The sequence below is a fragment of the Hypanus sabinus genome, chromosome 1 (genome assembly GCF_030144855.1).
Source record: "Hypanus sabinus isolate sHypSab1 chromosome 1, sHypSab1.hap1, whole genome shotgun sequence".
Lineage (NCBI taxonomy): Eukaryota > Metazoa > Chordata > Chondrichthyes > Myliobatiformes > Dasyatidae > Hypanus > Hypanus sabinus.
Window position 1 is genome coordinate 3,830,571 of NC_082706.1, and position 10,207 is coordinate 3,840,777.

General features: G+C 57.2%; 1 protein-coding gene across 1 annotated transcript; it reads right to left on the bottom strand.

The window, feature by feature from the left end:
• Positions 1 to 3,979: 3,979 nt before the first annotated feature.
• On the bottom strand, positions 3,980 to 9,854 carry LOC132388362 (zinc finger protein 703-A-like). Its single transcript, XM_059960733.1, has 2 exons — positions 9,487 to 9,854; positions 3,980 to 5,715 (listed from the first exon to the last, which is right to left on the bottom strand). Exons 1-2 carry the CDS (start codon positions 9,664 to 9,666, stop codon positions 4,411 to 4,413), a joined length of 1,485 nt encoding a protein of 494 aa, XP_059816716.1. The 5' UTR covers positions 9,667 to 9,854; the 3' UTR covers positions 3,980 to 4,410.
• Positions 9,855 to 10,207: the final 353 nt, after the last annotated feature.

Sequence of the window (10,207 nt, forward strand, 5' to 3'; positions counted from 1 at the left end):
CAGTAGCCTCATCTTGAAATGACAATACAGACTGACATTGATCAATAGGTACACAGATAGATTTTGACTGATAGATATTGATTAATGGGTCCACATGCATTAATTGACAGAGATCGGCAGAGTGGGGGTAATAGATTCCAACAAGTGACCAGCCTAATCAATAGATATTGATCGATAGTTGGAGCAATAGATATTGATCGATGGATACACATGCATTGATCGAGATAGGCAAACAAGGGGCGATACGCTTGGACATGAACAATCTGATCAATAGATTCAGATAAATAGATGCTGAATGAAAGATACAGACAGAGCAATAGATATTGATTGAAAGAGATACAAAAACAAGTGGACAGAGGTGCATCGACACTTCAGAAGAGATAAAGGAGACATTACTGTTCTGATTTACATTACAAGCAATCTGTTGACACCTGATCAAATAGTTCTGTGACTAATCAGTCTACGCACCCCAGTGGACGTGGGCAGCCCGACTCTAATTTTCTAACAGATGGGTCCTCGGTCAAGCAGGTAATCCCCCAAGCAGACACAGGATGGCGGAGGGAGTTCCCAAAGGCGCAGTAAAGCCACAGAACAGTCGCACTAGGTTCCCAGTTTCCAGTTGTTAAATATAATTCCCACGTAATTCCAAATGTCAGCTTCACCTCCTCTTCCGCTGCATAATCCCGTGCATTCTCCGAGGTTCTGTGTAACATTGGGATTCAGCCAACACTCCACAGCTAATTGAATTGACCTCAGCTCAGAGGGTTACTAATGCAAACAGCCACACAGACACTGTCGGTTCACGTGCATCTTGTGTCAGTTGGTAAGTACCCAGCTCTGAAAGCAACTCCTGCCCTGGATCAAACTCACTCACAGAGAAAAAAAGGATTAAAAAAAGTCACATTTTGAAAAAGTCGGAGATGTGCGTACACTGGAGTTTTCGGAAGAGAGTAGCATTACCTCCTCAAGGTCCAGTAAGTTGTGAAGAGACCTGATGGAGCCGGTTAAAACTGGGTCTAAGTTTGGCAACAGCAAAGCTACTGAAACAGAATCATTGTAATGTACAAACAGCAACCCCCCCCCCCCCACCCCCGAGGGAGGGGATTTATTTTGACTGCTTGAAAGCACGGTAGAAACAAAATCAATAGGGACTTTCAAAAGCCAACACGGAAGGAAATATTTACAGGGCTGTGGAGAAAGAACAAGACAGTGGTTCAAATTGGAGAGTCCATTCAAAGAGCTGACATAGGCACAAAGGGCCAAGCGGCCTCTCCAATAAATTGAGAGCCTGTGATCTGCTCATCCAGTATTAATCTCGGTCACACCGTCCAGTGCCCATATCACCCCAGCGCTGACAGATTAGTCACCTGTCTAACATCAACCCATCATCGACCAACTGCAGCCACTGCAAATCTGAACTAAAATTAAAAAAAGAACTGGAAGCTCTCGGTGGGTCAGGCAGCATGTGTGGAGAGAGAAACTGGGTCAATAGGCCTTCATTAGGGCTAAAGGTTTCCAGATGTAAGGCTCCTCTGTTGGTCGGGGATGTTGTGGCTGAGTGCTCTACGAGATATGCAAGTCCGGGCAGTACGACACGGAGAGCGAGCTGTTGCCCATGAGACAGGCTCCCCCTCTCCAGGCAGCTGATGAATCCGAAGGAACGGCAGAGTCCGATACAGTTTGGCACCAGTGGCGTTGCAGGAGTTGCCAGTCAGCGTTGAACTCAGCGTAGAGGACTGCCAAGGGGACTCCAGTTCCAGATTTTTCCCTCGGGGTTAACTCCCAAAGTCTTCCTCACGAGTAGGTTTAGCCACAAGGCAGCAGGGTACGAGATCCTCGATGAGCTGCCAACCATGGCTGACCAGCCCCATCAGTTCGATTTCCAGATTTGATGAAAGATTATGGAAATGAAATGACTCTGTTTCTCTCCATGGATGCTGTCCGACCCTTTGGGTATTTCCAGCACTTTGTCTGGAACCCATCAGTTCAGAATGGCAGTGTGTATCAATGAATACAAGGGCAGATTGTACAGCCTGGTAGTATGGCAGTTAGCATAACAATTACAGTGCCAGTGACCCGGGATCAAATCCACTGCTGTCTGTAAGGAGTTTGTAAGTTCTCCCTGTGACCACTGGGTGCTCTGGTTTCCTCCCACAGCCCAAAGACGTTAATGTTAGCAGTTAATTGGTCGCATGGGTGTAATTGGGCAGCGTGGACTCGTTGAACAAGAATGACACAGAGCTCTAATTAAATAAATAAATCCATTGATCATTGCATCCCAAATCCACAGTCCCTATTGCCCAGAGACTGTGAATACATTCATAAACACGTCCCTGCATCTAACTCACATCAACGTTAGATTATCTTGAATCCTCAGAAAACGTGAAGCCTATTCACCACAACCTTGCCTTTAACGTGTATTAGACACTGAATAGGCAGGGGAATACCTTTTGGAGAACTTCCCTCCATTCTTTAAATGTTCATTTTAATTTTCAGTACTAAGAATGATTTAATTTGAAAGATGATATTCCAGACAGAGCTGACGGTGGAATCGTGAGTCTGCAGGGTTGGAGAGCGTGCTGGAAAAGGGCTTGGATGTTGTGCCAACTTCTGGATTGATCCAGGCCCTCTTTCCCTGGAGTCCTGATCCACATTCACAAAATGCAGGAGGAACTCAGCAGGCCAGGCGGCATCTATGGAGGGGAACTAACAGTCGATATTTCAGGCTGAAACTCTTCATCAGGACTGGAAAGGAAGAGGATAAAAGTCAGAATAAAGTTGACCCAAAATGTTGACTCTTAGTTCCCCTCCATAGATGCTGCCTGACCAGCAATTTCTGTGTGTTACTCTGGATTTCCAGCATCTGCAGAATCTTGCGTTCCCCATTCCTGCCAGTAACTGGGCTTTGAGGGGAAGTTTGGGGGTTTAACCACTAGATGGCGACCCCTCCTCACTTTGGCCAGTTCCTGGGGCCACTCTCCCTATGGAACTGTGTCTTCACCGCTAAAATCCTCAGGTTAAACCCAGTCTCCTCCCCCTCCCCACCCCACTGCACTTCCCAATGCTCAGACACATACCCCCTCTTGTCAAATTTATGATGTGTTCATTTGCATTCAAATTAACTCATTAAACCGAACATGGTAACAGCTCCCTGAGGGAGTGCAGGCAAGTCTCGACAGGACAGGTACATTTCCATAGAGCCTTTCATTAGCTCCTCCCACAGCCAGTGAGGTGTTTCAGTCACTGTTGTACTGCACCAATCAAGACACTGTGCATAGCAAGATCCCACAAAAGGCATTGTTCAGAACGACCCTTCATAAGAGATGTGACTTGGAGGATTAACTATTATCCTGGACACTGGTCAGACATCCCCTGCATACAAATATGCTGGGAGACTTTTTTATGTTCTGTCTGAACAGCCAGTTTAATGTCTAATTCAAACAAGGCACCTCTGATAATATAGTACACTTACACAGTAATGCCCCCCTCACAATCAAACACTCCCTCAGTACCACCCTCCCACAGTGTGACCCTCCCTCAGTACCACCCCTCCCTCAGTGTGAACCTCCCTCAGTACCACCCCTCCCACAGTGTGACCCTCCCTCAGTACCACCCCTCCCTCAGTATGACCCACCCTTAGTACCACCCCTCCCACAGTGTGACCCTCCCTCAGTACCACCCCTCCCTCAGTATGACCCTCCCTCAGTACCACCCCTCCCTCAGTATGACCCACCCTTAGTACCACCCCTCCCACAGTGTGACCCTCCCTCAGTACCACCCCTCCCTCAGTGTGAACCTCCCTCAGTACCACCCCTCCCACAGTGTGACCCTCCCTCAGTATGACTCTCCCTCAGTACCACCCCTCCCACAGTGTGACCCTCCCTCAGTATCCTACAGCAACAGTCAGCCCTAGGGATGTGTGCTTTGCATGGGGAATGACTGAAGATTTCATGAAAAGTAGAAGCTGTCAGAATTTAAATATAATCAGGCTCTCATTTAATAACAAAATAAGACGTCCCACATCTCGGATAGCCCTGCCATCATATTTATCATCCCCTTTGAAATACAATACAAAAAAATATTACATCTCCATTGTACAGGTTAAAAATAAGGGAAAAATCTCCAAAGAGAACAGAATGAGGGATTACTAAAACATGCATTTCAACTCCCGCCCTTCCCACAGGAAACAGAATGAAAAATATTTTTAAATAAGAGAACTTGTCGCAAAAAACCCCCGACCGTTTGGTATGTACATTGCATTCATCGTTAGGGAAGTGGTGAAATTGTGACGTTGGACAGTCTGCGGCCCGAGCTAACATACCTGGTTTGAGTGCTGAGTCCGTCCTGACTAAGGCCAGAGAAAGAGGGGCAACCCCTGCCCTTCCCAGAAACGCCGGGACACGCGCGTTTTCACTGGTATCCCAAGGTGGACGCGGAGGTCAGCTGTTGTCCGTAGAAGGAGTATGGGGAGTAATACGGGTTGGTGACGGGCAGGCTGAGTGCCGTACTGCTGGGCGTAGGCAGGTGGCTCTTGCCATAGGGGTGGTACCTGCCCAGGGGCAGACTGTGTGGGCTACGCAGCGACAGCCCACTGGGGCTCCCGGGTGGGCCCTGAGGGAGGTGGAGCCCGCAGGGGGCGGGTGAGGGGTAGTGCGCCAACAGCTTGTCGGCTACGGGCAAGGCGGTGTGGTTCCTCAGGTGCCCGAGCAGCTCCTCGGAGGTGGCAAACCGTTTCTCGCAGGGTCCGCTTGCCGACACCCAGTTGCAGGCATGGGGCCGGGGGTCGCTGTGCAGCATGAAGCCGTAGGTGTACAGGGGGGGTGTGGAGACAGTGCTGAGGACTGGCGAGGGCAGCGGGGCTGACGGGTATACCAGCGGGAACCCAGCCTTCAGGGAGGTGGGGTCGGGGAGGCAGGACGAGCAGCCGGTGGTTCCGAGCGGGGGGGTCCCGTGATAGCTCAGGCAGTAGGGGTCCCGGCAGAGCCCCTGGATGAAGGAGGGGGGCGAGGCCCCGGTCAGTGGACTGGAGTTGGCTGACTTGCCGGCAGAGAGGGGAGGGCAGCCGGTCAGTGAGCCCCCCACCACGGCCGGCTTGGGCTCCACACTGCCCACCAGCGGAGAGGGGAAGGCTGGGGAGTAGGTGCCCACTATCGACGCCGGGTAACCCATGCTGGAGGGGGGCAGAGCGTAGACGGAGTGTCCTGGCTTGTACGGTGAGACGGGGGCCACGTGGCCGGACACCAGGCCACCGCCCCCTCCGCTGACCTCCCCTTTAGCCACACTGGGTGTGTCCCTAGGCTGGCCGGGCTCGGCTCTGCTGTGGGAGGTGCTGACGGGGGAACGTTCCTGGCACGCTCTGCTCTCAGCCTCATTCCTCTCCTCCGCCTCCCCAGCCTTGGGGTCAACGTGTGCTGAGGGGCTGGGGGCTGGCAGGGAGGGCGGCCGGCCCGGGAAGGACTGGCAAGGGCCGCCCGGCGCCCGGAACCCAGCCTTGTCTGCACCTCCCTCGGTGCCTTCTCCCACCTTGGAGTAGGGCTTGAAGCTGGACTTGTCCTCGGCTCCCGCCTCCCCCAACTTCAGGGAGCCGACAGAGCGGGGCGGTTCCTTCTCGCTGGGGGCCACCGAGCCCAGCTTGCCGGACGGCTGAGGGTCGGGCTTTCCGATCTGCGAGCAGGTCTGAGCCAGCAGGGCCAGCGGGCTCTTCTTGGCATCCAGCTGTAGGGAGAGAGAGGGGCAGAGTCAGGAGGGCAGCACCAGGGGGGAGAGAGGGGCAGAGTCAGGAGGGCAGCACCAGGGGGGAGAGAGGGGCAGAGTCAGGAGGGCAGCACCAGGGGGGGAGAGAGGGGCAGAGTCAGGAGGGCAGCACCAGGGGGGAGAGAGGGGCAGAGTCAGGAGGGCAGCACCAGGGGGGGAGAGAGGGGCAGAGTCAGGAGGGCAGCACCGGGTGGGGGGGGGAGAGAGGGGCAGAGTCAGGAGGGCAGCACCGGGAGGGGGGGAGAGAGGGGCAGAGTCAGGAGGGCAGCACCGGGGGGGGGAGAGAGGGGCAGAGTCAGGAGGGCAGCACCGGGGGGGGGGGGAGAGAGGGGCAGAGTCAGGAGGGCAGCACCGGGGGGGGGGGAGTCAGGTGGGCAGCACCGGGGGGGGGGGAGAGAGAGGGGCAGAGTCAGGAGGGCAGCACCGGGGGGGGGAAGGGGAGAGTCAGGAGGGCAGCACCGGGAGGGGGGGAGAGAGGGGCAGAGTCAGGAGGGCAGCACCAGGGGGGGAGAGAGGGGCAGAGTCAGGAGGGCAGCACCAGGGGGGGAGAGAGGGGCAGAGTCAGGAGGGCAGCACCAGGGGGGGAGAGAGGGGCAGAGTCAGGAGGGCAGCACCAGGGGGGGAGAGAGGGGCAGTCAGGAGGGCAGCACCAGGGGGGGAGAGAGGGGCAGAGTCAGGAGGGCAGCACCGGGGGGGGGAGAGAGGGGCAGAGTCAGGAGGGCAGCACCGGGAGGGGGGGAGAGAGGGGCAGAGTCAGGAGGGCAGCACCGGGGGGGGGGGAGAGAGGGGCAGAGTCAGGAGGGCAGCACCGGGGGGGGGGGGGGAGAGAGGGGCAGAGTCAGGAGGGCAGCACCGGGGGGGGGGGAGAGAGGGGCAGAGTCAGGAGGGCAGCACCGGGGGGGGGGGGAGTCAGGTGGGCAGCACCGGGGGGGGGGGGGAGAGAGAGGGGCAGAGTCAGGAGGGCAGCACCGGGGGGGGGGAAGGGGAGAGTCAGGAGGGCAGCACCAGGGGGAAAGGGGAGAGAGGGGGGGAGTCAGGAGGGCAGCACGGGGGGGAAAGGGGAGAGAGGGGAGAGTCAGGAGGGCAGCACCGGGGGGAAAGGGGAGAGAGGGGAGAGTCAGGAGGGCAGCACCGGGGGGAAAGGGGAGAGAGGAGGGAGTCAGGAGGGCAGCACTGGGGGAAAGGGGAGAGAGGGGTGAGTCAGGAGGGCAGCACCGGGGGGGGGGGGGAGAGAGGGGCAGAGTCAGGAGGGCAGCACCGGGGGGGGGGGGAGAGAGGGGCAGAGTCAGGAGGGCAGCACCGGGGGGGGGGGGAGTCAGGTGGGCAGCACCGGGGGGGGGGGGGAGAGAGAGGGGCAGAGTCAGGAGGGCAGCACCGGGGGGGGGGAAGGGGAGAGTCAGGAGGGCAGCACCAGGGGGAAAGGGGAGAGAGGGGGGGAGTCAGGAGGGCAGCACGGGGGGGAAAGGGGAGAGAGGGGAGAGTCAGGAGGGCAGCACCGGGGGGAAAGGGGAGAGAGGGGAGAGTCAGGAGGGCAGCACCGGGGGGAAAGGGGAGAGAGGAGGGAGTCAGGAGGGCAGCACTGGGGGAAAGGGGAGAGAGGGGTGAGTCAGGAGGGCAGCACAGGGGGGAAAGGGGAGAGAGGGGGGAGTCAGGAGGGCAGCACTGGGGGAAAAGGGAGAGAGGGGGGAGTCAGGAGGGCAGCACTGGGGGAAAAGGGAGAGAGGGGGAGTCAGGAGGGCAGCACAGGGGGGAAAGGAGAGAGAGGGGGGAGTCAGGAGGGCAGCACTGGGGGGAAAGGGGAGAGAGGGGGGAGTGAGGAGGGCAGCACCATGGGGAAAGGGGAGAGTCAGGGGGGCAGCACTGGGGGGGAAGGGGAGAGGGGGTTAGTCAGGAGGGCAGCACAGGGGGGGAGAGGGAAGACATGCTCTCTTCTCATTCCTCCCATCAGGGAGGAGGAGCAGGGACCTGAAGACTTGCCTCAATGTTTTACAAGCAGCTTCTTCCCCTCAGCCACCAGATTTCTCAGAATCAGAATCAGGTTTATTATCACTGTGAAATTTGTTGTTTTGTAGCAGCAGTGCAGTGCCATACATTATACATTAATTTAATTACAATGTGAAATCTTGCATGTTGTGCATAAGACTAACAAAAACTGTGAGGTGGTGGACATCGTCCATTCAGAGGGCAAGAAGCTGTTCTGGAATCGCTGAGTGTGTGCCTTCAGGCTCCTGTACCTCCCACCTGATGGTAACAGTGAGAAGAGGCCATTGTCCTGTGTGATGGGGGTCCTTAATGCCTTCCTGAGGCATCTCTTTGTAAAGATGCCCTGGATCTGGGGAGGTCAGCGCCCATGATGGAGCTGGCTGAGATTACAAACCGCTGCAGCTTTTCCAATTCTGCACCAGGTGATAAAATAGGGATTTCTGGATGGTTCACAAAACCATGAACACAATCTCACTACCTTGCTGGTTTTATGCACTAATCATTTACTATTTTGTACATTTCTTATGATAATTTCGCGATAAATTGTTATGTGTTGTAGTGTCGTTGATAAGAAACTTGATTACCATTGGGAGCCCCAGGTTCAGTCCCCAGCACTAAGGCTGTCTTTGTGGAGTTGGCACGTTCTTCCTGTGACCCGCCTGTTCCCCGACTCCAGTTTCCTGCCACTCTCCAGGGCTAACCGGCTCTGTAAATCATCCCCAGTGAGTGTGAGGGGCGGGAAGAACGATGGAACCAAGTAAGGCAACTACGGGCCGAATGGCCTGCTCCTCCGCTTTAGGCCCTGCTGGGCGGTTCAATGACGACATGGGTGAGTTTCCATTCGGTCTCGACCCTCGGTTCAACAACGGGTCCACATCTGGAGTGAATTCCACCACGCACCGCCTTCCGAACGCTCCTCCCCCGGGATGCCCCCTCTCCCGCCCCCCACCCCGAACGGGTCGGTGACTGCCGCTCCGCTCGGGTCGAACTGGGACCGTTCCGGCCTCACAACCATTACACCCCAGAGAATCGTCTCCGAACCTTCAGAAGGAAAATCGCATCGGGGGCCAACATCTCCAGCCGCCGGAAAGAGATCGGGAGGGCAAAGGGGCGGGGCAAGCGGGGATAGGAGCAGAACATCGCCAAGCCGAAAGGCCCCACCGGCTTCCTCCTTCGCACGATAGTTCTGTGTGTGATAGATAGTTTGTCTGTGTCGGGGGCAGGGGGGAGGAGGAGGTCGGTCCCGCTCTCTGCCCCGCGATGCCCCTCAGGAGAACATCACGCCCCCAATCCCCGTCCCCTCGTCCCCCTTCCCGGTGTCCTGAGCCCGCTCCTTCGCGCCCAGCGAGGGAGGGTAGACTGGAACCACGGACCGGTGGTTCGGGGAACGGAGAGTCCGAGACAGAGACCCGGATCGGACAATCCGGGAGTGTGTATGTGTCAGGGAGGGGTGAGGGGAGATTAATCTGGGATCCGGATCCGAATCAGATCCGGGTTGGAGATTCAGGGCAGGGAGGAAGGGATCTGGGATCAGGAATCTGGATCGCTGGGCGGGGGGTGGGGGAAGAGAAGAGAAATCAAGGATCAACGTTCCAAATCAGAGGGCGGGCGGGTGGTATCTAGGGGTCAGGGTCGAATGGTGGGGTGTCCTGTTGGGGTGAGGAATTTGGATTCCAGGTGGTGGCTCGGCCGGCGAGCTGTATTCCCCGGGCCAGGGCTCCCGCGGTCTACACCCCCGCCCTCACTCACCTCGATCGGGCTGAGCGGCGCGGCCGGTACCGGCTGCATGTAGTCCGAGTGCAGGATATGAGCGCTCAGCATGCTGAGAACGGGCGGCCGGCGGCTCGCTGCACCGGGCTCCGGGGACTTCAGGCTGCGCTCCGGCTCCGCTCCCACTCCAGCTCCGGCTCCACGGGCGCTCTGCCTCATGTCCCGCCCGCCTCGGGGGCTCCTGGTGACGGGAGGGGGGAGGGGGCGGGGGCTCACTGGGCGCTGAGCCACATCGTGGCCGCTCTCCCTCGGCTACGCCCGGACGCCGACTCCATCCGCTCTCGCAAAGTCCGCAGCCTCCGCCGACCCGGACCAGCTCATAGCGTCTGAGGCTGGCTGAGGAGCGGCAGTGTACGCGGACTGGAGCGCCCGCCTCCGCCGCCCGCAGCCCGCAGATTTAAAGCAACATCGTCCTCGTCTACTGGGGGCAGGGGGGAGGGGGAGAGCAGGGAGTGAAAGGGGAGAGGAGGGGTAAAGAGAGAGAAGGAGGAGGGGAGGTACGAGACGACATCGTTTTAAGGTGACTGGAGGAGGTAGAGTTGGTCATTTTTACAGCCATGGGTGGTGGGAAGGCGGATGCATGCGGGACACTTAAGTGAGCCTTAGACAGGCACAAGAATGATAGACAACTGGAGGGCTATGTGGGAGGAAAGGGTTAGATCGATTTTAGATTAAAAGGTCGGTATTACATCTTGTGCCG